Source organism: Anolis carolinensis, unplaced genomic scaffold, assembly GCF_035594765.1.
Source record: "Anolis carolinensis isolate JA03-04 unplaced genomic scaffold, rAnoCar3.1.pri scaffold_9, whole genome shotgun sequence".
Taxonomy (NCBI): Eukaryota; Metazoa; Chordata; class Lepidosauria; order Squamata; family Dactyloidae; genus Anolis; species Anolis carolinensis.
Window position 1 is genome coordinate 29,225,347 of NW_026943820.1, and position 27,018 is coordinate 29,252,364.

The following is a 27,018-nucleotide window of genomic DNA, read 5'->3' on the forward strand; positions in this document are numbered from 1 at the left end:
AATGGCCAGGATCACAGGGTTGTTGTAAGGCCATGTTCCAGAAGCAGCACTCTGTCCTGACGTTTCGCCTACATCTATGGCAGGCATCCTCAGAAGTTGTGAGGTCTGTTGGAAACTAGGCCAGTGGGGTTTAGATATCTGTAGAATCTGTAGAAAAGGAGGAAAGCATGAAAAGGAACACAATCTGGCCCCCAGTATTATTATTATTATTATTTTTATAAAAAAAACCTCTAAAATAAGGACAGTAAATATGGAACAACACTCTGAAAATTGGGGAATTCCTCTAAAATCAAGAACAACACTCTGAAAATTGGGGAATTCCAGGCAGGAAACAATCAGGGCCAGCTAACACCTCCCAACAAAGGATTCCCCCAGGCAGGAAGCAGCCAGGCTTTGAAGCTGCGAGGCTATTCAATGCTGATCAAGGTAGCCAATTGCAACAATTGAAACAGACATGAGTATTTTTTCTTTCTTTCTCCCACCCTGGACATTATTCTACAGATATATAAACTCCACTTAATGCCTAGTTTCCAACAGACCTCACCACCTTTGAGGAGGCCTGCCTCCACATAGATGTGGGTGAAACGTCAGGAGAGAATGCGACTGGAAGCCCGGAAAACTCTCAGCAAGCCAGTGATTCCGGCCATGAAAGCCTTTGACGACACATTAAAGTCTATTTCTATAGAGTAATTATTCATTTCTATAAATCCAAAATGTTAAAATGCATTTCTATAAAGTAAGGTAAAGTCCATGTCTTCAAGACACACAAGATAGAGGGAGGGGGCGTGTCCTTCCCGTTGCTGGCCCCGCCCATTGTCCCGCCCCTTGCTTTTCGGCCACGCCCCCTTTCGCTTCTTAAAGCGAAGACGCCGGCGGCAGAGGTCACATGACTGGTGGGACGCCGAGCAGGCAAGATGGCTGCGCGCGAGGGGTAAGCAGCGGCTGGGCAGGTCGGATGGAGAAAAGAAGGGCGAAAGGACGGAAATGGAGACCCGGGGACCCCGAGGCCTGCTCCCTGGCCTGCCCTTTGGGGCCTCCCTGCCCCAGCAGCCATTCCTTTCCTCTCAGGGTGCGTCTGCACTGAGGAATTAACGCAGTTTGATACCGCGTTAAGCTGTGTCCGTGGCTCAGGATATGGGACCCTGGCAGTTGCAGTTGGCACCTTGTAGAGATTCACCCTTCCATAGCCCTGAGCCATGGGAAGTCAAAGTGGTATCAAAAGTGTGTTAAATCTGCAGTGTAGATGCTCCCTACACAGATTTGAGTTTCCCCTTTATTAACCTGGTATCAAAAGTGTGTTAAATCTGCAGTGTAGATGCACCCTACACAGATTTGAGATTCCCCTTTATTAGCCTGGTATCAAAAGTGTGTTAAATCTGCAGTGTAGATGCACCCTACACAGATTTGAGATTCCCCTTTATTAGCATGGTATCAAAAGTGTGTTAAATCTGCAGTGTAGATGCACCCTACACAGATTTGAGATTCCCCTTTATTAGCCTGGTATCAAAAGTGTGTTAAATCTGCAGTGTAGATGCACCCTACACAGATTTGAGATTCCCCTTTATTAGCATGGTATCAAAAGTGTGTTAAATCTGCAGTGTAGATGCACCCTACACAGATTTGAGATTCCCCTTTATTAACCTGGTATCAAAACTGTGTTAAATCTGCAGTGTAGATGCACCCTACACAGATTTGAGATTCCTCTTTATTAACCTGGTATCAAAACTGTGTTAAATCTGCAGTGTAGATGCACCCTACACAGATTTGAGTTTCCCCTTTATTAACCTGGTATCAAAAGTGTGTTAAATCTGCAGTGTAGATGCACCCTATTATTTGTTACACAGATCTGAGTGTCTCCTTTATTGCCATGACAATCAATGTGGTATCAAAAGTGTGCTAAATTTGCAATGTAGATGCACCCTACACAGATCTGGGATCTCCTTTATTGCCATGGCATCGAAGTGGTATTAAAAGTGCATTAAATCTGCAGTGTAGATGCACCTTACACAGATATGAGTTGCCTTTATTGCCATGGTAATCAAAGTGGTATTAAAAGTGCATTAAATCTGCAGTGTAGATGCACCTTACACAGATATGAGTTGCCTTTATTGCCATGGTAATCAAAGTGGTATTAAAAGTGTGTTAAATCTGCAGTGTAGATGCACCTTACACAGATATGAGTTGCTTTTATTGCCATGGTAATCAAAGTGGTATTAAAAGTGTGTTAAATCTGCAGTGTGGATGCACCTTACACAGATATGAGTTGCTTTTATTGCCATGGTAATCAAAGTGGTATTAAAAGTGTGTTAAATCTGCGGTGTGGATGCACCTTACACAGATATGAGTCGCCTTTATTGCCATGGTAATCAAAGTGGTATTAAAAGTGTGTTAAATCTGCGGTGTGGATGCACCTTACACAGATATGAGTCGCCTTTATTGCCATGGTAATCAAAGTGGTATCAAAAGTCTGTTAAATCTACAGTGTAGATGCACCCTACAAAGATTCGAACCTATGTAGGGTGCATCCACACTGCAGATTTAACACACTTTTGATACCACTTTGCTACACAGATAGTCAGTCCCTTTTATTGCCATGGCATCAAAGTAGTATCAAAACTGTGTTAAATCTGCAGTGTAGAGGCATCTTACACAGATTTATATAGATATATATATACATATATTGTATATTTTCACTTCTATACATTTTGTGAGTTGGGATCCCAAATCTCAGTCCAAAATTCATGTATGTTTCCTATTATGCGCTCCTTCTGAAAAATCTGCATAGATTCATCATTAAAATAGGACTCCTAATTGACCACATAATTAATTCACTTCTTCCATGTACGGCCTATGTGTGCAACTTGAAGATATGTAATTGTATGTGCAGAAGTTTTGGTAACTTTGTACAAAAGTTTTGTCTCCATTGGATGGATACTTGGAAATATAAATAATAGGAAATATAAATAGAAGAGGGATGCTGCTACACTTGCAAACAAAAATATAGAAGGGATACTTATTTGAAAAATAAATATAAAAGGGATACTTACTTTGAAACATAAATACTTTATTTGTATACCTCGCCTTCAAAGATTGAGACTCAACATGTAAAGAATGCTACAATTGATACATATAAGATGTCAATGTTAATGTAGAGCTATTTATTTATCTTATTTATCATGGCAGAAACAAACCGAAGATACAAGTTACAATTCATTTAAAAACACAAGCAAAGATTTAAAAAACTTGGCACTTGCATGTCATGGACTCCACTTTGTGGCCTGATTTCTTAAGGTTGGATCTACATCTCGTGGTTTGGGATTTTAGCCTGCCACTTTTGGACTCTTGCTTGCTGAGGTGTTCCTGCGAATATCTCTGTAGATCTTAGAAAACTATTTCTTGATCTAAGGCATTGGTGTGCTGGCTGAGACCCAAACAAAAGATGAGTTGGGTTAGGAAGTGAGGTTCTGGGTTTTAGCCTGCCACTTTTGGACTCTTGCTTGCTGAGGTGTTCCTGCGAGTATCTCTGTAGATCTTTGAAAACTATTTCTTGATTTAAGGCGTTGGCGTGCTAGCTGAGACCCAAACAAAATATGGGTTGGGTTAGGAAGTGAGGTTCTGGGTTTTAGCCTGCCACTTTTGGACTCTTGCTTGCTGAGGTGTTCCTGCGAATATCTGTAGATCTTTGAAAACTATCTCTTGATTTAAGGCATTGGCATGCTGGCTGAGACCCAAACTAAAGATGGGCTAGGGATTGAGGTTCTGGGTTTTAGCCTGCCACTTTTGGACTCTCGCTTGCTGAAGTGTTCTCTGTAGATCTTAGAAAGCTGTTTCTTGATTTAAAGCATTGGCGTGCTGGCTGATATCTGAACAGAGGATGGATCGGAGATGTCACTGCCTTGGTCCTCGTAGAGATAAAGTTGTCCTATTACTAGCTAATATACAGAATAGAACAATGGTAACAAACTAAATATAATCATTCCAGACGCATGAGAAATGAACAAATGAAGACTGTTTACAACATCACATCAAACATTATATTCATGCTTGTATATTTCTCCACAGTGACAGATAAGTATATTCAATGACTGAGTTCAATACTTTAAATTTCAGTATTGTCCCAAGCAGATATATAAACCCCACTTGCGTGGTTTACAACAGACCTCCCAACCTGAGTATGCCCGCCATAGGTGTGGGCGAAACGTCAGATGAGAATGCTTCTGGAACATGTCCATACAGCCCGGAAAACTCACAGCGACAAAGTGATTCTGGCCATGAAATCCTTCAACAACACTTTATTATTATTATTTTATTATACAGTAGAGTTTCGCTTATCCAACGTAAATGGGCCGGCAGAACGTTGGATAAGTGAATATGCTGGATAATAAGGAGGGATTAAGGAAAAGCCTATTAAACATTAAATTAGGTTATGATTTTACAAATTAAGCACCAAAACATAATGTTTTACAACAAAATTTTACAGAAAAAGTAGTTCAATACACAGTAATACTATGTAGTAATTACTGTATTTATGAATTTAGCACCAAAATATCACGATATATTGAAAACATTGACTACAAAAATGCGTTGGATAATCCAGAGCATTGGATAAGCGAGTGTTGGATAAGTGAGACTCTACTGTATTTATTTATACGTCACTTTTTCTCTTTATTCCTGTTGCTTTTCTGCACCAAAACATGCATTCAAAGCGAGTGATAAAGACTGAAAAATCCTATTAGGAGCCCATTGTGTCTTGTTTGTGTGGTGCTGGGTATCTGTTTGTTCTGTTCAAAAAGCTGCCGTTTTAGAAAAAACGACTCTTTTATGGTTATTGCTCGAAAATATGTTTTCTTCATACAAAGTGAAGTCTCCAGCTTTTGATTTAAGGGTGAATCTGAGTTTGTTTTTTTCCATCCTGATAGGACTTGGATTCTCAGGGAGACTCATTAAAGCTCCCTTTTCTCCCCAGCCGTGTACAGTTCATCTTGGGATTTAACAAAGTGCTTTTTAAAAATGAAAATCCCAAGAAATCCGAACCGAAGGAGCAGCCTTCATCCCTGCTGTGTCCCATAAACCTTGGAGGAAAAGTTGCTCAGTATTTTGCCTCCATCCTTTTGTACTTTCTTTGGCTTGAATGAACCCAAAAGATATTTCTTTGCCATCACAGTGGGATAGGAAGAGAGGGCTGGCTTGGCGTGACCGCAACGGAGTTGAATCGGAACTTTTTCGCTTCTTAATGCCGTTCTTTTACGGGAAATTGTGTAATTTTTATTCATTTCTGTCCTTTTGCCGATGGAAGTGGAAAGTTTTCTGTTACAACATTTGCCTCTACGGTTAATGATAGGCTAGGAAGGAATGGTCAGATTGGGTTGTAGGAATTTATCTTATTATATATATAAAAGGGTAATGAAATTTCTGCCTAGGACAAAACAACAAAACTACGCATCCCAGAAACACTAAACTTGGCAGCACAACCCCTCATCCATGCCTCTACGTTCATACAACAAAAAGAAAAGAAAAATAAAGTCCTAATTAGAGGGACAGGAATAATTGTTTTTAGCCAATTGCTCCGCCCACTTGGTCTCCTAGCAACCCACTCAGCCCAGGGGACAGGCAGAGTTAGGCCTCACTTAGGCCTCTTCCACACTGCCTATAAAATACAGATGATCAGATTTGAACTGGATTATATGGCAGTGCAGACTCAAAGCCCTTCCACACAGCTATATAACCCATTTATAATCTTATATTATCTGCTTTGCACTGGATTACCTTGAGTCCACACTGCCATATAATCCACTTCAGTGTGCATTTTATACAGCTGTGTAGAAGGGACCTCATATAATCCAGTTCTAAGCAGATAATATAAGATACTTTATTTCCCATACCACCATACTTCGCCACAGCAACGCGTGGCTGGGCACAGCTAGTTTATTATATACCTCTGAACTTCTGAGGATGCCTGCTATAGATGTGGGCAAAATGTCAGGAGAGAATGCTTCTGGAACATGGCCAGACAGCCTGGAAAATGCACAACAACCCTGTGATTCTGGCCATGAAAGCCTTCAACAACGGAATTTATTTATTTATCGTGTCAGAAGCGAACAGAGGGTTACAAGTTGTAATGTACCGTATATACTCGAGTATAAGCCAACCCGAATATAAGCCGAGGCACCTAATTTTACCACAAAAAAACTGGGAAAACATTGACTCCATTATAAGACGAGGGTGGTAAATTTCAGAAATAAAAATAGATACCAATAAAATTACATTAATTGAGGTGTCAGTAGGTTAAATGTTTTTGAATACAGTAGAGTCTCACTTATCCAACACTCACTTATCCAACGTTCTGGATCATCCAACGCATTTTTGTAGTCAATGTTTTCAATATATCGTGATATTTTGGTGCTAAATTCATAAATACAGTCATTACTACGTAGCATTACTGCATATTGAGCTACTTTTTCTGTTAAATTTGTTGTATAACATGATGTTTTGATGCATAATTTGTAAAATCATAACCTAATTTAATGTTTAATAGGCTTCTCCTTAATCTCTCCTTATTATCCAACATATTTGCTTATCCATACTTCTGCCGTCCCGTTTAGCTTGGATAAGTGAGACTCTACTGTACCAATAAAATTACATTAATTGAGGCATCCGTAGGTTAAATGTTTTTGAATATTTACATAAAGCTCAAATTTAAGATAACAATGTCCAGCTCTGTTTTTTCCTCCTGGTTTGTATTACGGATTGGTCATGATAAACGGAAGTTCTTAAAAAAGCAACGGGTTATTTTAAAGAAAACTTGTGGAATGGACCCTAGCATGGATTGCTCCAAAAGGCACTAGAGTGAGAGCAAAAAAAACCCTGTCCTCCTCTATTTATACATTTTCAGAAAAGAACAAAGAACATACTTCTTACATGTGCCCGTGATCCAGAGTCACCTGCAGAACAATAACATGCCACTCAAGTTTGCAGAACAAAAATACAGGAACTTTACTAATTCCAAGAGATCAAGAAAAACAGTAGCATTTACAAAAGCACTTACAGAAGTTCACAGTCATAAATACAGTAGAGTCTCATTTATCCAACATAAAGGGGCTGGCAGAACGTTGGATAAGCAAATATGTTGGATAATAAGGAGAGATGAAGGAGAAGCCTATTAAACATCAAATTAGGTTATGATTTTACAAATTAAGCACCAAAACATCATGTTATACAACAAATTTGACAGAAAAAGTAGTTCAATGCGCAGTAATGCTATGTAGTAATTACTGTATTTATGAATTTAGCACCAAAAAATCACGGTATATTAAAAACATTGACTGCAAAAATGCGTTGGATAATCCAGAACGTTGGATAAGCGAATGTTGGATAAGTGAGACTCTACTGTAGTCCTTTCTCGGACCACAAATCTGCTTCAGAGAAGAATACAGTCCTGGTTCTTCACCCTCTTTTCTCAGCAGCAAACAGGCCTCAAAAATAGCAAGGCCTCTCTGAGTACACTGCCCTCTTCACAAGCAGTACTCAATCAGCACTGGGGGAAAAAAAACTTGTCCAAACTGGTTCTCCAGCAGCAGAACAGAAACAGTATCAAATCAATTCCCAGGTCTTTGTAGGCTTAATGCACTTCATTTTCCAGTTAAGACACACAGCACAGTTGCCTTTGCAAACCATGACAGTTTGTACTGCCGCTTTAAATGGCTCCAAGGGTCATGGGACCCTTCACTTTGGCCCTGTGGCCAGTGGGCAAAGCTGTTTTTTGCTGCCCTTTGTGGCCCTTTCCAATTGCAAATTGTGTGCCAACCAGGAGTCTTGGCACATTGAAGACGGTTGACCTTTTGGCTTTGCAGAACGTGTCTCCGGGTGTTAGAGATTAATCGGGCCTTTATGCAACCCCGGCCTCGTGAAATGCGCGTTTTGGACTTCTGACGCCCGAGTCGCTGCCGCAAGTTGCTCTTTGCAGCCATAAAAGCAAAGGTTACCTTTCCCAGCCTTGCTTTTCTTTTTTTTTTTCTGAGAAAGCTATACAATAATTAATACATGAGGGAGCGTCGCAGGCACAGGTTAATGTGGGTTGGAATCTGCTTTATTGTTATTATTTTCCGCCTTAGCAACTGCATAGTAACCGCTGGAGTAGCTGCAGGGATAATGCCCGGGCCTCTCCTATGGAGAACGTGATCGGCTTCATTTGCTGAAACTACTCGTTTCTGCAAAACCGGCCCAAAGCAAGCGAGCGGGATTTGAGGACGTGGGCGGTTTGTTGGCAAAACCGAAGGATGAACGGACACGTCGGCGCGCCTCTCCTCCCATCTGTATTGGCGCAACAGATGCTTCCCAGCGCATTTCTCAAAATCCCACAAGACTCCGCTCATACAGTGCGTGTATTGTTCCACGTGGCACACGTTGCAGAACATATCAGTCCCAGTGGACACCTTCAAACCCTCCTTTCCTTGGAAATAGCCAACTTTTAGGCACTTGGAATAGCTCTCTGGAAATGGAAAAATACATACAAAGATAGAAACATACATACATACAAACCAATCTATATATATAAAAGAGTGATGGCATCACGGCGACCCACAAAACAACAAAACTACAGGCCCCCCAACCTCGAAATTTGACAGCACAACCCATCATCCACGCCTCTAGGTTGATACAACAAAAAGAAAAGAAAAATAAAGTCCTAATTAGAGAGAGAGGAATAATTGCTTTTATCCAATTGCTGCCAGTTAGAGGGCTAAGCTCCTCCAACTTGGTCTCCTAGCAACCCAATAAAAAATAATTAAAAACACTAAAAAATAATTAAAAACACTAAAAAAATTAAAACAATAAAATACTATAATAACAGAAAATAACTAAAAATAATACAAGAAAATAATAAAATATAATAAATAAAAAGATAACTTACAATAAAAATAATTTAAAAATACAAATAACATCAAATAAAAATTACACAACAATTTTTAACCAATACCACCACCACTTTGCCACAGCAACGCGTGGCCGGGCACAGCTAGTGTTCATATATATATATATATATGTATACACACACACACACACACTCACTTGCTGTGCCCGGCCATGCGTTGCTGTGACGTCATCCTAAGTGGGATTCCTAGGGGAATCCTTTGTTGGGAGGTGTTAGCTGGCCCTGATTGTCTCCTGTCTGGGATTTCCCTGTTTTCATAGTGTTGTTCTTTATTTACTGTCCTGATTTTAGAGATTATATGTTCTGTATTATTAGACCACAATTATTATTATACAGTAGAGTTTCACTTATCCAACATAAACCACTGAATTTACATAAATAGGAATTTCATTCCGCCGGCCCGTTTATGTTGGATAAGTGAGACTCTACTGTATTTAGCAATTCAGCAAAACCTCTACCAGGTCTTATTTTCTGGGGATGGCTTATTTTCGGGGAAACAGGGTATTATAAATATTGGAGCCCCCGGTGGTGCAGCGTGTTAAAGCGCTGAGCTGCTGAACTTGCTGAACAAAGCCACAGCAACACGTGGCCGGGCACGGCTAGTATAGATATAATAAATCTATGGATGATAAGCTTGCTTTGAGCCTAGGCTCGTTCTTGGACGTGGAGACTAAACCCTTTCTCTCCTCTCTCCCCAGACCGTCCTATTGGCAAGGCAACGAAACCCTGCGCGTCCCGGCGGCCCTCTTTGCCTTGAACCGGGCCCGTCTGTGTGACCGCTTGAGGGCCCACAAGGAGGTGCCCAGGAAGGCCGTGGCCCTCCTGCAAGGCGGGGAGCAGACCAACCGATACTGCACCGACACCGGCATTATCTTCCGCCAGGTGAGCTTCGGCCTCGCCGCTCTCGGCTCCGGCCTTATCTCCGCAGCCCTTTCTTCCCTTCTGCTCTTTGAGCTCCTTCAGAAAGAGCCTCTCCCATGAATTGCTTAGATATCTATCTATCTACCCTTGTTTTATGACTTGCGGCTGCTTTGCGGATTGGGAAACACTCTCTCGGGATGGGTGTGCGACCTTTTGGGTGGCATGTCTTTTATATTCCTCCTGAGAGGCATCCTTTCTCTCTGTTTTTGTTTGCGACTGTCCAAAATAAAGAGAAAAATTCCCTGGTCAGTGTGTGTATATAAAGAAGGATTGTTAGCTGCTCTGGGAATCCAAGCTGAGCCTGGGAGAGGAAAGCCTCCTTATTATATCTGATCTCTGGAAATGGGTGCTAATATTATAATAATTAAGAAGGATCGCTAGCTACTCTGGAAATGTAAACTGAGCCTGGGAGAGCTTGCCTCCGCATTACATCTGCTGTGTGCCAATGGGTGTTATTAGTAATATTATTCTTAATAACAACAGTAATCTGGGAATCCAAGCTGAGTCTGGGTGAGAAGTGCCTCCACATTACATCTGGTGTGTGCCAATGGGTGTTAATAATAATATTATTATTAATAACAATAGTAATCTGGGAATCCAAGCTGAGTCTGGGAGAGAAGTGCCTCCGCATTACATCTGGTGTGTGCCAATGGGTGTTAATAATAATAATATTATTAATAACAATAGTACTCGGAATCTAAGCTGAGTCTGGGAGAGAAGTGCCTCCGCATTACATCTGGTGTGTGCCAATGGGTGTTAATAATAATAATATTATTAATAACAATAGTACTCGGAATCTAAGCTGAGTCTGGGAGAGAAGTGCCTCCGCATTACATCTGGTGTGTGCCAATGGGTGTTAATAATAATAATATTAATAACAATAGTACTCGGAATCTAAGCTGAGTCTGGGAAAGAAGTGCCTCCGCATTACATCTGGTGTGTGCCAATGGGTGTTAATAATAATAATATTATTAATAACAATAGTACTCGGAATCTAAGCTGGGTCTGGGAGAGAAGTGCCTCCACATTGCATCTGGTGTGTGCCAATGGGTGTTAATAATAATATTATTATTAATAACAATAGTAATCTGGGAATCCAAGCTGAGTCTGGGAGAGAAGTGCCTCCGCATTACATCTGGTGTGTGCCAATGGGTGTTAATAATAATAATATTATTAATAACAATAGTACTCGGAATCTAAGCTGAGTCTGGGAGAGAAGTGCCTCCGCATTACATCTGGTGTGTGCCAATGGGTGTTAATAATAATAATATTAATAACAATAGTACTCGGAATCTAAGCTGAGTCTGGGAAAGAAGTGCCTCCGCATTACATCTGGTGTGTGCCAATGGGTGTTAATAATAATAATATTATTAATAACAATAGTACTCGGAATCTAAGCTGGGTCTGGGAGAGAAGTGCCTCCACATTGCATCTGGTGTGTGCCAATGGGTGTTAATAATAATATTATTATTAATAACAATAGTAATCTGGGAATCCAAGCTGAGTCTGGGAGAGAAGTGCCTCCGCATTACATCTGGTGTGTGCCAATGGGTGTTAATAATAATAATATTATTAATAACAATAGTACTCGGAATCTAAGCTGAGTCTGGGAGAGGAGTGCCTCCGCATTACATCTGGTGTGTGCCAATGGGTGTTAATAATAATAATATTATTAATAACAATAGTACTCGGAATCTAAGCTGAGTCTGGGAGAGAAGTGCCTCCGCATTACATCTGGTGTGTGCCAATGGGTGTTAATAATAATAATATTATTAATAACAATAGTACTCGGAATCTAAGCTGAGTCTGGGAGAGAAGTGCCTCCGCATTACATCTGGTGTGTGCCAATGGGTGTTAATAATAATAATATTAATAACAATAGTACTCGGAATCTAAGCTGAGTCTGGGAAAGAAGTGCCTCCGCATTACATCTGGTGTGTGCCAATGGGTGTTAATAATAATAATATTATTAATAACAATAGTACTCGGAATCTAAGCTGAGTCTGGGAGAGAAGTGCCTCCGCATTACATCTGGTGTGTGCCAATGGGTGTTAATAATAATAATATTATTAATAACAATAGTACTCGGAATCTAAGCTGAGTCTGGGAGAGAAGTGCCTCCGCATTACATCTGGTGTGTGCCAATGGGTGTTAATAATAATAATATTATTAATAACAATAGTACTCGGAATCTAAGCTGAGTCTGGGAGAGAAGTGCCTCCGCATTACATCTGGTGTGTGCCAATGGGTGTTAATAATAATAATATTAATAACAATAGTACTCGGAATCTAAGCTGAGTCTGGGAAAGAAGTGCCTCCGCATTACATCTGGTGTGTGCCAATGGGTGTTAATAATAATAATATTATTAATAACAATAGTACTCGGAATCTAAGCTGGGTCTGGGAGAGAAGTGCCTCCACATTGCATCTGGTGTGTGCCAATGGGTGTTAATAATAATATTATTATTAATAACAATAGTAATCTGGGAATCCAAGCTGAGTCTGGGAGAGAAGTGCCTCCGCATTACATCTGGTGTGTGCCAATGGGTGTTAATAATAATAATATTATTAATAACAATAGTACTCGGAATCTAAGCTGAGTCTGGGAGAGGAGTGCCTCCGCATTACATCTGCTGTGTGCCAATGGGTGTTAATAATAATAATATTATTAATAACAATAGTAATCTGGGAATCCAAGCTGAGTCTGGGAGAGAAGTGCCTCCGCATTACATCTGGTGTGTGCCAATGGGTGTTAATAATAATAATATTATTAATAACAATAGTACTCGGAATCTAAGCTGAGTCTGGGAGAGAAGTGCCTCCGCATTACATCTGGTGTGTGCCAATGGGTGTTAATAATAATAATATTATTAATAACAATAGTACTCGGAATCTAAGCTGAGTCTGGGAGAGAAGTGCCTCCGCATTACATCTGGTGTGTGCCAATGGGTGTTAATAATAATAATATTAATAACAATAGTACTCGGAATCTAAGCTGAGTCTGGGAAAGAAGTGCCTCCGCATTACATCTGGTGTGTGCCAATGGGTGTTAATAATAATAATATTATTAATAACAATAGTACTCGGAATCTAAGCTGGGTCTGGGAGAGAAGTGCCTCCACATTGCATCTGGTGTGTGCCAATGGGTGTTAATAATAATATTATTATTAATAACAATAGTAATCTGGGAATCCAAGCTGAGTCTGGGAGAGAAGTGCCTCCGCATTACATCTGGTGTGTGCCAATGGGTGTTAATAATAATAATATTATTAATAACAATAGTACTCGGAATCTAAGCTGAGTCTGGGAGAGGAGTGCCTCCGCATTACATCTGCTGTGTGCCAATGGGTGTTAATAATAATAATATTATTAATAACAATAGTAATCTGGGAATCCAAGCTGAGTCTGGGAGAGAAGTGCCTCCACATTACATCTGGTGTGTGCCAATGGGTGTTAATAATAATAATATTATTAATAACAATAGTAATCTGGGAATCCAAGCTGAGTCTGGGAGAGAAGTGCCTCCACATTACATCTGGTGTGTGCCAATGGGTGTTAATAATAATAATATTATTAATAACAATAGTACTCGGAATCTAAGCTGAGTCTGGGAGAGGAGTGCCTCCGCATTACATCTGCTGTGTGCCAATGGGTGTTAATAATAATATTATTAATAACAATAGTACTCGGAATCCAAACTGAGCCTGGGAGAGGAAAGCCTCCACATTATATCTGATCTCTGGAAATGGGTGCTAATATAATAATAACAATCTATATATATAAAAGGGTAATGAAATTTCAGCCTAGGACAAAACAACAAAACGACACATCCCAGAAACACTAAACTTGGCAGCACAACCCCTCATCCATGCCTCTACGTTCATACAACAAAAAGCTCCAGCTACTCCAGAAAACGGCCAGGCTTTGACACTGCAAGGCTATTCACTGCTATTCCATCTGGCCAACAAAGGATTCCCATAAGCCACAGCAACGTGTGGCCGGGCAAAGCTAGTCTATATATATAAAAGGATAAAGTTGTTTGCACAGTGACTATAACAACAAAACTAAACATCCCAAAAATACAAAATTTGGCAACACAATGCAAAAACCTTGCCTCCCAGTTTATAACAACACAACCACACCACAAAACCACAATCCGGACCCACAAAACTCACACAACGCATCATGACTAACAACACAACTAAATGCCCCAGAAATACAAAAATTGGCAACACAATGCAAAAACCTTGCCTCCCGGTTATAACAACACAACCATACCACAAAACCACAATCCGGACCCACAAAACTCACAATGCATCGTGACTATAACAACACAACTAAACGCCCCAGAAATACAAAACTTGGCAACACAACGCAAAAGCCTTGCCTCCCGGTTATAACAACACAACCACACCACAAAACCACAATCCGGACCCACAAAACTCACAACGCATCGTGACTATAACAACACAACTAAACGCCCCAGAAATACAAAACTTGACAACACAACACAAAAGCCTTAACTTATCCAACCTTCATGACCACTACAACAACAATAATAATAAACACCTACACAGGCAAAAAAAAAGACTATTGTACAACAATAAATATATAAACCGCACTCAGCAGAATCAGACATCACAATTAACAACAAATGAAAGACAAAAGGGATCTCAAGCAATTATCAATCAACACAAAAATTGAAGAAAGTAACAGACTTCAAATACTACTACTAATGTGAGTATAAAGAAGGGTGGAGGTCACAGCATCAATACAACCTAATGTAGAGTGACCAACACCACCAGACTCAGACACAGCAACGCGTGGCCGGGCACAGCTAGTAATAATAATAATATTAATAACAATAGTACTCTGAGGAAGATCCAAACGTTTTAAAAGTTGGTGGGCTAAAAGGATGCCCAGCTCATCTCAAGGGCCTCCTGGATGAATCTTCCACTGTTGTCGGCTAATTGCATCTCTCTCCACGCTGTAGTTGATTCTTGCAAACTGGAGGAAAAGTCTTGCAAACTGTTTATCCACTTAAAGCCTTCATTGTCTTAGGTGCGCTTTCCCCGAACCCTGTGTTTTGGGAAGCCTTTCTCCCGGGGCCTCATTCTGGGAGCTCAAGGCCAGGAGTGTCTGGAAGGAGGGCTTTTCCAGCCGGACTTAACTGTTGTCCAGGAAGACGATATATTTTGCTGCCCTCAAGCCAGGCTTTGCTGCAGCATTAGACCTGAGCGGGGATTCGAATACTGATCTCCCAAAGCCCGGCGTCACCACAGTTTCCATGGCATTATATCCACGTTATTGTCCCTTGAGCTCACCCTCTCAGGTGCCCTATTCTCGGCAAAAACCGAGTTGGAAACAGAGGGCGGGGGCCAGGTAAATGACCTTGGAGGGCCACATCTGGCCCCCGGGCCTTAGTTTGGGGACCCCTGGTTTATATCCGGCTTTCTCTCTCCACAAAGAGACTCAAAGCGGCTTTGTCCTTTTGTCCCTCGTTCCCAGGAATCTTACTTCCATTGGACCTTCGGAGTGACGGAGGCCGACTGCTACGGGGCCGTCGACGTTGACACCGGAAACGCCATCCTCTTTGTCCCAAGGCTTCCCGAAAACTATGCCGTTTGGATGGGGAAGTAAGTGCGTCCGTCCTTCGTTGCATGTTTTGGCCCTTTTCTGAGCATGGCACCAATGGCAGCTTTTGCAGTTGTTGCCTTCCCTTCCCTTTCCCCGTCACTTCTGGTTTTGCCTCAGCTCTCGCCGTCTCCGTGCGCCCTTCTCCCCTTTCCTTAAACAGTTGTTTGCAAACAGCGGCTGAGAGTCTGTTGCTTGTTTGTCCAGCAGATGGCGCTGTTTGTGAACCAAAGCACAGTTTTACATGTCTCAGGTGTGTCAGGTGTATTACAGTCGGTATGTGAATACCTTTAAAACACTTGCCTGTTTGAATGCTGCATTGTGTCCAAATTTCGAAGCTATCTGCGAAGTATTATTGCACTATACTGATTTTTGAAAGCCTTTGGAATCAGGCTTTCAGTAATTAGTATAGTGCAATAATAGACTTGGAATAACATACGTATAATTGACGACGGAACAGCCTTGGATTATGATTTTCGGATGATGTGATTTTAACGTTGAATGTGTATTTATTTTAAATTTATTTTAAATTTTCATTGATTTTTAGTCTCTATTGTATGTATTTTTACGGCACCAAATGGTTGCCATATGTAAGCCGCCTTGAGTCCCCTTCGGGGTGGAGAAAAGCAGGGTAGAAATAAGGTAAATATATATATACAGTAGAGTCTCACTTATCCAACACTTGCTTATCCAATGTTCTGGATTATCCAACGCGTTTTTGTAGTCAATGTTTTCAATACATCGTGATATTTTGGCGCTAAATTTGTAAATACAGTAATTACTACATAGCATTACTGTGTATTGAACTACTTTTTCTGTCAAGTTTGTTGTTAAACATGATATTTTGGTGCTTAATTTGTAAAATCATAACCTAATTTGATGTTTAATAGGCTTCTCCTTAATCCTTCCTTGTTATACAATATATTTGCTTATCCAACAGTCTGCCAGCCCGTTTATGTTGGATAAGTGAGACTCTACTGTATTTATATATATATATATGTATGTGTGTGTGTGTGTGTATATATATATATATATACACACACACACACACATACACACACACACACATGCATACACATACATACAATAAAAGTGAAAAATATGTATGTGGAGGAGATGTCCATTTACATATTTTCACTTTTATTATGTGTATAGATTTTTCCAGTAAGGCAGATTTGAATCCCTGAGGATAGCCATTGAGCAGAGCACTCTCACAAAACCTAAAGTGCTTGGGTTTGCTTAATGGTTTATGTTATGACAACGTTCAAGACCATCCGGCCTTTTAGTTGCCAATTAATGTCGACATGTTTGCACACATTTCTCTTTCTTTTCTCCCCACCAAACCCTAATTGCTACTAAAATACAACATAAATATATATATATATAGAGAGAGAAAGAGAATGCAATGTTCCATCTCATTGTTTTACTTGCCTAATTTAGGCAACTCGCCACATGTTTTAAATACACCCTTCGTCATTGTTATTATGGCAATTCTGGCCAATTTGTCTTGAATTCAACGTTAATTTACTGTGCTACCAGAAACAAAAGGTGGCTGGCCAATTTCCAATTATTATATACTGTATATATTCGAGTATAAGCCTAGTTTTTCAGCCCTTTTTTAAAGACTGAACCCCCTCCCCCCCTCGGCTTATACTCGGGTAAGGGTCATGGTGGGCTTATATTTGAGTCAGCTTATACTCGAGAATATATGGTACGTTTATTATTTTTCTCTATTATTATTGGTATTATTACATTTATTATTTTCCTCTATTATTGTTGCTACTATTACATTTATTTCACTCTATTTTTATTATTAATAATACATTTATTATTTCACTCTGATATTATTATTATTATTGCATTTATTATTTTACTCTATTTTTACTTGTATTATTTTCCTGTATTTATTATTATTATTATTGCATGTATTATTTCACTCTGATATTATTATTATTGCATTTATTATTTTACTCTATTTTCACTTGTATTATTTTCCTGTATTTATTATTGTTATTATTATTATTACATGTATTATTTCACTCTGATCTTATTATTATTATTATTACATTTATTATTTTACTCTATTTTTACTTGTATTATTTTCCTGTATTTATTATTATTATTATTATTATTGCATTTATTATTTTCCTGTATTTATTATTATTATTATCATTACATGTATTATTTTACTCTATTATTATTAAAAGGATACATAAGCACATTTACATTGAAGACGATGAGAATAAGTTGGACAGTCTTATCTTAAATTTAGCTTTATGTAAATATTCAAAAACATTTAACCTACTGATGCCTCAATTAATGTAATTTTATTGGTATCTATTTTTATTTCTGAAATTTACCACCCTCGGCTTATACTGGAGTCAATGTTTTCCCGGTATTTTTTTGGTGGTAAAATTAGGCGCCTCGGCTTCTATTCGGGTCGGCTTATACTCGAGTATATACGGTAATTAAAAATAAGAATATTAAGACAATAGTCTTAATATTTGTATCTCAGGTGAATTTGTATCTCAGATAGATTTATATCTCAGACGAATGATGATATCCATGGTTTTTTTGTTTCTCTGAAGCCATGGAAATTTCTCTTCTAAAGCGGCCGTATCCCACTGATTCCTCAGCGCATGGAACATCTGTTTGCACAACTTTACTAGACAATAAAAAGAATCCCGAAAAAGCTTCACTTTGACAATAACAACGCCTTAAAAACAGGAGGCGAAGGCTCTATGGGGCCAGTCAGCAATTCTGGAAACTCATTAATTACATTGATATCCTGCCTCTCTTCGAGCAAGGCGCACATTAAAGCAAAATACAGCTTAAAAACAAATCTATATACGATGTATGTGTATATATAAACTAAAAATGTCCCTACATTTGTCACCCGAAAGGTTCCGTAATGGCAGAGTACTAACCAGCTATTACTGAAGGGCCTTTGAAAAAAGAGAAAGAGTTGACTTTTTACTCGTCTTTTTGTAATGCTTTTTAAACACTTTTAAGTTGTTGGAATTTAGTGCTTGGTTTAAGATGACTGCTTACTTCACTCTTAACTGGTTTACAAGTATATTAACATGTATATCTATATAAATATAAAATATCTGTATTATATTTGGCTCTTGGGGAGTTTTGCAAAAATTCCGATTCTCCATTCATTTGGAGAATACGTGATACGAGGGTTGAGTGAAAAGTAATGCCTCCACCTTCGTAACTCCTCAAGACCAGATGGCAGTCCTGGTCTGCGGCAGGTCCTGGCTTGTTCAGTAGGCTCTCCTCCACAGATCCATTTGATGGGAAGCCTTAGCATTGAACGGTTGTGTTGTTAAAGTGCCAAGTATGGAACCCTGTGCAGACAGTCGGTCAATGCGATTTAAGCAACATGCAGTCATTGAATTCTTTTTTTAAAAATTATTTTATTTATGATTTTGGCATGTACATAAAAATAAAGAAAGAACACATTTTGGAAAAAATAAAATTTAGGAAAAAAATGAAATGAAAAAGAAAAACGAAGAGAAAGAAGAAAGAAAAACACAGAAAAAAACAAACAAACAGCAACACACAAAAACCAAAACCCTGAAGCCACTTCCAGCTCCTCTGTATTGCTTTGTAAATCAACCTTTGAACATTTGACATTTTTCGGCAGACCACCATATGTAACCTGAAGTCTAAGAATTCCTAAAAGCAAAAATCACACAAGTTCTATATTCTTTCTTAGCAGATACTGAAGCTAATTGATATCAAGAACATGGATTTATTAACACAGAAAGTATCACAGAGTATTTCACCAAGGCAGTGGACCGATTGGATCAAACTGAAACAATATCTGCAGTCATTGAATTCTTGACGGCAGAAGGTGTCACCCCAAAAAAGATCCATCAGAGAATCCAAGCTGTTTATAGTGATTGTGTGGATGTGAGTCCTGTGCGTCGTTGGGCAAGTAAGTTTAAAGATGTTGAGGTGGGAACATCTGACTTGCGTGACAAACAAAGAGTTGGGCGTCCTGTGACAGCAACCACTGAGTGTCACAAGCAAAAGATTGACAGATTAATTTAGGGCGATCGTTGTATCACTCGGAGAGAAATGTCAAGCATAATCAGCATGTCACAAGAACCTCTGGGTCACATTATTGCTTTGCTTAGTTTTGGAAGATCTGTGCATGATGCATACTGTGAGATGCTGGGCGCAGAACCAGAGTGTCGACTTCGTGACGGCTTCAGAAAACTTGTTCATCGTTGGCAGAAATGTATCCAATTGTCTGGTGATTTTGTGGAAAAGTGAATAGTGGTCGTTAAAGAGCACGTTCTAAGGATTATTTCTGCGTTTGGTTTATTAAAATCTTCCCATCCAAACCCAAGAAACGAAGGTGGAGGCGTTACTTTTCATCAGCTAAGGCGATGACTTTTCTTTCAATTCAAACCCCAAACCTCAGCTTTGTTTTGCAGCCGCTCCCATGTGGCGAAGGGCAGCGCATAGACTACATGGCAAAGAGAGGCTTTTCATCTCCGTCTGGGCAGGATTACGGCCTTTAAAAGTCTTTCCGTCTGCAGGAAAGAGACACACCTGCAAAAGGAGAATCTGCTTTGCAATTTGAGGGTCTTTGCGCAGCCAAAATCCCTCTGTGGCCAAGATCTATCCCATTCAAAGCATCAATGTGCAGGTGTGAAGCCATGCATTGAATGTGCGACACACACCTGTTGTGCAATCGGCATCGCAGAGTCTTTTTTGGCAGGGAAAGCAGCCCAGCAACTCCAAAAGGCTTGGCTTCCTCTTAAATACTTAAGTGTTTTGTTGTGGTTTACGACTGGGAAAAGACATGAGGATTGGCAGAGGCGGAGGAATGAATTTCCCATTTAGTGACCAAAAATATATAGGAGCCCTCGGTGGAATGAATATAACGACAGGAACATAGAAATGTTTCATAGATTTGAACCCCAGAACCAAAGGCTCAATTTGAAACATGGACCAGGAATTCAGGCCTAGTTTCTTACTCCAAATGCTACGTTGCCTGAACCAATAATAATAATAATAATAATAATAATAATAATAATAATTATTATTATTATTTTACACAGCAAACAAGATAGATATGCTGGATTTCGTTTATTATTATTATTATTATTATTTTATATTATTATTTATTTATATTTATATTATTATTATTATTATTATTTTATTATGGCACAGCAAACAAGATAGATATGCTGGATTTCGTATCACAAAATCACAAGTCGAACACTTCCCAAGTGTCTAGGACTGTGTGATGTATTATTATTATTATCATTATTATTATTATGACACAGCAAACAAGATAGATATGCTAGATTTCGTATCACAAAATCACAAGTCGAACACTTCCCAAGTGTCTAGGACTGTGTGATGTATATTATTATTATTATTATTATTATTATTATTATTATTATTATTATTATTATTCAAAGGAGCCCCCAGTGGTATGAATATAACCACAGGAACATAGAAACTTCCAATATACTTGAACCCCAGAACCAAAGACTCAACTAGAAACATGGACCAGGAACTCAGGCCTAGTTTCTTACTCCAAATGCTACGTTGCCTGAACCAATAATAATAATAATAATAATAATAATAATAATAATAATAATAATAATAATAATAGTTATTCAAAGGAGCCCCCAGTGGTATGAATATAACCACAGGAACATAGAAACTTCCAATATACTTGAACCCCAGAACCAAAGACTCAACTTGGAACATGGACCAGGAACTCAGGCCTAGCTTCTTACCCCAAATGCTACGTTGCCCGAACCAATAATAATAATAATAATAATAATAATTGTTATTCAAAGGATCCCCCAGTGGTATGAATATAACCACAGGAACATAGAAACTTCCAATATACTTGAACCCCAGAACCAAAGACTCAACTTGGAACATGGACCAGGAACTCAGGCCTAGCTTCTTACCCCAAATGCTACGTTGCCCGAACCAATAATAATAATAATAATAATAATAATAATTGTTATTCAAAGGAGCCCCCAGTGGTATGAATATAACCACAGGAACATAGAAACTTCCAATATACTTGAACCCCAGAACCAAAGGCTCAACTAGAAACATGGATCAGGAACTCAGGCCTAGCTTCTTACTCCAAATGCTATGTTGCCTGAACCAATAATAATAATAATAATAATAATAATAATAATAATAATAATAATAATAATTCAAAGGAGCTCCCGGTGGCGCAGTGAATTAAAGCACTGAGCTGCTGAACTTGCAGACCAAAAGGTTGGTGGTTCAAATCCGGGGAGCTGGGTGAGCTCCCTCTGTTAGCCCCAGCTTCTGCCAACCTAGCAGTTCGAAAACATGCAAATGTGGGTAGATCAATAGGTACTGCTTCTACGGGAAGGTAACTGTGCTCCATGCAGTGGCCACATGACCTAGGAGGTGTCTACGGACAACGCTGGCTCTTTGGCTTCGAAATGGAGAGGAGCACCAACCCCCAGTCGGACACGACTGGACTAAATTATTATTATTATATACTAATATATTATTATTACATACTAATATACAGATTATTATTATTATTATATACTATTATAATATTCTGCTAACCTAGCAGTTTGAAAATATGCAAATGTGAGTAGATCAATAGGTACTACTCCAGCAGGAAGGTAACCTTGGCACTCCATGCCATCATGCTAGTGGCTACATGACCTTGGAGGTGTCTATGGACAACGCTGGCTCTTTGGCTTAGCAATGGAGATGAGAACCAACCCGCAGAATAGGACACGACTGGACTTAATGTCAGGGGAAAACTTTTACAATTATTATTATTATATACTAATATACAGATAATGATGATGATGATTATTATATGCTAATATAATCTTCTGGCAACCTAGCAGTTCGAAAGTATGCAAATGTGAGTAGATCAATAGGTACTGCTCCGGCAGGAAGGTAACATTGGCCCTCCATGCAGTCATGCCAGCGGCTACATGACCTTGGAGGTGTCTATGGACAACGCCGGCTCTTCGGCTTAGCAATGGAGATGAGAACCAACCCGCAGAATCGGACACGACTAGGCTTCATGTCAGGGGAAAACTTTTACCTTTACCTTTTATTTATAACCCAGGGACAAATATTGTGTCACGTAGTGTAATGACGGCAAATAGTGGAGTTCTTTTTGTCACCTGAGTTGAAATGGGAAGAAAAGCCGGTCCTGGACCTTCTCTGTTTCTGGAGACGCAAATCCGAGCGGCCACACGTCTGTCTGAGGCTTAAGCCTCTCTGTGTCTCGTAAGCTGCCTTTCGGTAATGAATGCTGCACCTGCCACTTACCTGGCCCTGATGATAACTGACAGGACGACTTCCAAGTTTTGATTAAAGCCGTTTTCCGAAGCAAAACATCCTGCACGGCAGCCGGGCCGAGGCCCCGGGTGGCACGAACAACTCAATTGCTTTACAAGGAGGAATCTCCAGCCAAGAGGGTCCGTTGAGCCTGCAAAACCCTATTTACGTGCGTCTAATGCTCACCTTTTTTGGGCCAAATTACCTTGCCAAAATTTAGGTGTGCATTAAATTAGTGTAATACAGGCATCTTAGTGCTGAGCATCGTGTGTTTGGTGCTCGCCTGTAGGCCCTGCGAACCGGACCTAGAAGAAATCGAGTGCTCAATGGCTAGTAGACCTAGCTCACAGGGCCTACAGTTGAGCACCAAACGCTCGATTCTCATAGGTCCGGCTTGCAGGGCCTATGAGCATTGATTGTTTGCCGCTCGCCTGTAGGTCCTGCGAGCCGGACCTAGGAGACATCGAGCACTCAATGGCTCGTAGACCTAGCTCACAGGGCCTACAGTTGAGCACCAAAGCTTGATGCTCATAGGCCCAGCTTGCAGGGCCTATGAGCATCTAGCGTTTGGTGCTCGTCTGTAGGCCCTGCGAGCCGGACCTAGAAGACATCGAGCGCTCAATGGCTCGTAGACCTAGCTCACAGGGCCTACAGTTGAACACCAAACACTCGATGCTCATAGGCCTGGCTTGCAGGGCCTATGAGCATTGAGTGTTTGGCGCTCGCCTGTAGGCCCTGCAAGCCAGACCTAGGAGACATCGAGCGCCCGATGGCTCATAGACACAGCTCACAGGGCCTACAGTTGAGCACCAAATGTTTGATGCTCATAGGCCTGGCTTGCAGGGCCTATGAGTATCTAGCGTTTGGCACTCGCCTGCAGGCCCTGCGAAATGGGTCTATGAACCATCGAGCGCTCGATGGCTTGTAGGCCCTGGCTGGTGGGCCTACCATTGAGTGCTCAACTGTAGGCCCGTCAGCCAGGGCGTACAAGCATCAGTGTTGAATTGGTTGAAATCCTCATTGAAAAACTTGAGCAAAATGCGCTGCAGGATATCCTTCCTGCAAAAACAAATTTTGTGCAATTTAATAAACTTTTTTTTTCTATGCCTCTGTGATAGAACCAATTGGGAAATGACATTTATAACCAAGGAACGGAAATCATGTTGCATAGCGTACCTGAAATGCTGTTTCTACTGCATATCCATTTGTGTTGCTCCGAGTAGTATATTCTTACATCCCAGGCTGGGACTTGGCAGGGGTATCGTTGTCTCTTCTCCTTGCCCTTTTCCCACTCTTTCCTGCCAAGACGTGGAGGAAGCGGGGACTTTTGCGAGCGCCTGGCCCTGCAGGGAACATCTGTTCACGCCCGGCTTCCCTTTCTGCCGCGCATTGTTCTTCTTGACACCTTCTTGTTTAGTTAACGCTTTGCCATCTGTGCCTCTGATGTTCCCGTAACAAGGAGCGAATGTCTTGGCGAGGACGAGCAGCAGCGTTTTAAACGTCCCACCCCCCTTTCTTCCAATTTTTCATGCCTCGTTGACGGCGTCCTGCTTGGCTCCGCCGGTTGCCGTCGCTTTCCTTTATCTTCGCCTTGAAACGTCTTGCTTTGCTTTCCGAAGAAAGATGCCCCTCGGCTATTTCTCCTGCCTGCAAGCTGTAGCTTTTGGCATCTTTAGCAATCATTACGATGTGCGAGTTTGTGTTTATTGTGCATGCATTACACCAGGCATGGGCCAACCGTGGCCCTCCGGGTGTTTTGGACTCCAACTCCCACCATTCCTAACAGCTCATTTGCTCACTGAAAACCACAGCAAAACGTGCTATCGCAGGACGTCTTGCAAAGATAAAGTATTATGCAGTTTAATAAACTTTTTTTCATGCATTTGTGATAGAACCAGCTAGGAACTGACATTAATAATAATAATAATAATAATAATAATAATAATAATAATAGTGTCCGACGTGTGATCCATTACAACAGCCCAGCAGAGTGTCTGCTGTGGACTCATCTTGTGCTTCAAATAATAATAATAATAATAATAATAATAATACGATCCAATACAACAGCCAGCAGAGTGCCTGCTGTGGACTCATCTTGTGTTTCTAATAATAATAATAATAATAATAATAATAATAATAATACTACAATCCAATACAACAGCCAGCAGAGTGCCTGCTGTGGACTCATCTTGTGTTTCTAATAATAATAATAATAATAATAATAATAATAATAATAATACAATCCAATACAACAGCCAACAGAGTGCCTGCTGTGGACTCATCTTGTTGTGTTTCAAATAATAATAACAACAGCAACAATAATAATAATACAATACAATACAACAGCCAGCAGAGTGCCTGTTGTGGACTCATCTTGTTGTGTTTCTAATAATAATAATCATCATCATCATCATTATCATGCACGCATAATCCAAAAATATATCACACAGTCCTAGACACTTGGGAAGTGTTCGACTTGTGATTTTGTGATACGAAATCCAGCATATATATATTGTTTGCTGTGTCATACTATGTCTTTGTGTCAATAATAATAATAATAATAGTGTCTGACATGTGATCCAATACAACACCTAACAGGGTGTCTGCTGTGGACTCATCTTGTTGTGTTTCTAATAATAATAATAATAATAATAATAATAATAATACGATCCAATAAAAAAGCCAGCAGAATACCTGCTTGGACTCATCTTGTTGTGTTTCTAATAATAATAATAATAATAATAATAATAATAATAATAATAATTGTGCGGTTTTCTGGCATTGTATATTTCTGCCGCTTCTGTGACTGTTCTTTTGGGTTTTGATGATTCCGTAGCCCACTTGTCGATGGATGTCCAGAATCAGCAGCATCCACCGCGGTCCTTTTTATCCTGGGCGACGACCGAGCCAGTATAGACTTCGTTTTGGTTTGATTCTCCATAATGCTAATGGGTGAGGTGCTCTTGGTTCAGCTGATGACCCAAAATGCAGACTGTGCAAGGAAGCTGACGAAACCATTGATCATATCCTCAGCTGCTGTAAGAAAATTGCACAGACAGACTACAAACAGAGGCACAACTGTGTGGCCCAAATGATTCATTGGAACTTATGCCTCAAGGACCACCTGCCAGCAGCAAAGAACTGGTGGGATCACAAACCAGCAAAGATCGTGGAAAATGAACACGCAAAGATACTGTGGGACTTCCGAATCCAGACTGACAAAGTTCTGGAACACAACACACCAGACATCACAGTGGTGGAAAAGAACAAGGTTTGGATCATGGATGTCGCCATCCCAGGTGACAGTCGCATTGACGAAAAACAACAGGAAAAACTCAGCCGCTCTCAGGACCTCAAGACTGAACTGCAAAGACTCTGGCAGAAACCAGTGCAGGTGGTCCCGGTGGTGATGGGCACATTGGGTGCCGTGCCAAAAGATCTCAGCCAGCATTTGGAAACAATAGACATTGACAAAATTACGATCTGCCAACTGCAAAAGGCCACCCGACTGGGATCAGCACGCATCATCCGAAAATACATCACACAGTCCTAGACACTTGGGAAGTGTTCGACTTGTGGTTTTGTGATATGAAATCCAGCATGTCTATCTTGTTTGCTGTGTCATAATAATAATAATAATAATAATAATAATAATATATCACACAGTCCTAGACACTTGGGAAGTGTTCGACTTGTGGTTTTGTGATATGAAATCCAGCATGTCTATCTTGTTTGCTGTGTCATAATAATAATAATAATAATAATAATAATAATAATATTAATAATACATCACACAGTCCTAGACACTTGGGAAGTGTTCGACTTGTGGTTTTGTGAAACGAAATCCAGCATCTCCATCTTTTTCGCTGTGTCATAATAATAATAATAATAATAATAATAATAATAATAATAATAATAATAATATATCACACAGTCCTAGACACTTGGGAAGTGTTCGACTTGTGGTTTTGTGATATGAAATCCAGCATATCTATCTTGTTTGCTGTGTCATAATAATAATAATAATAATAATAATAATAATAATAATAATATCACACAGTCCTAGACACTTGGGAAGTGTTCGACTTGTGGTTTTGTGAAACGAAATCCAGCATGTCTATCTTGTTTGCTGTGTCATAATAAAATAATAATAATAATAATAATAATAATAATAATAATAATACATCACACAGTCCTAG

At 39.9% G+C, this 27,018-nt stretch overlaps 1 protein-coding gene across 1 annotated transcript in view; it reads left to right on the top strand.

The window, feature by feature from the left end:
* Nucleotides 1-845: 845 nt before the first annotated feature.
* pepd (peptidase D) overlaps nt 846-27,018 on the top strand; it is a 115,406-nt gene continuing 89,233 nt past the window's right edge. Inside the window, exons 1-3 of the mRNA XM_062961528.1 lie at nt 846-931; nt 9,628-9,811; nt 15,359-15,486. Of these exons, the coding sequence (XP_062817598.1) occupies nt 915-931; nt 9,628-9,811; nt 15,359-15,486 (329 nt within the window). The 5' untranslated portion in view covers nt 846-914. The remainder of the gene's footprint in view (nt 932-9,627; nt 9,812-15,358; nt 15,487-27,018) is intronic.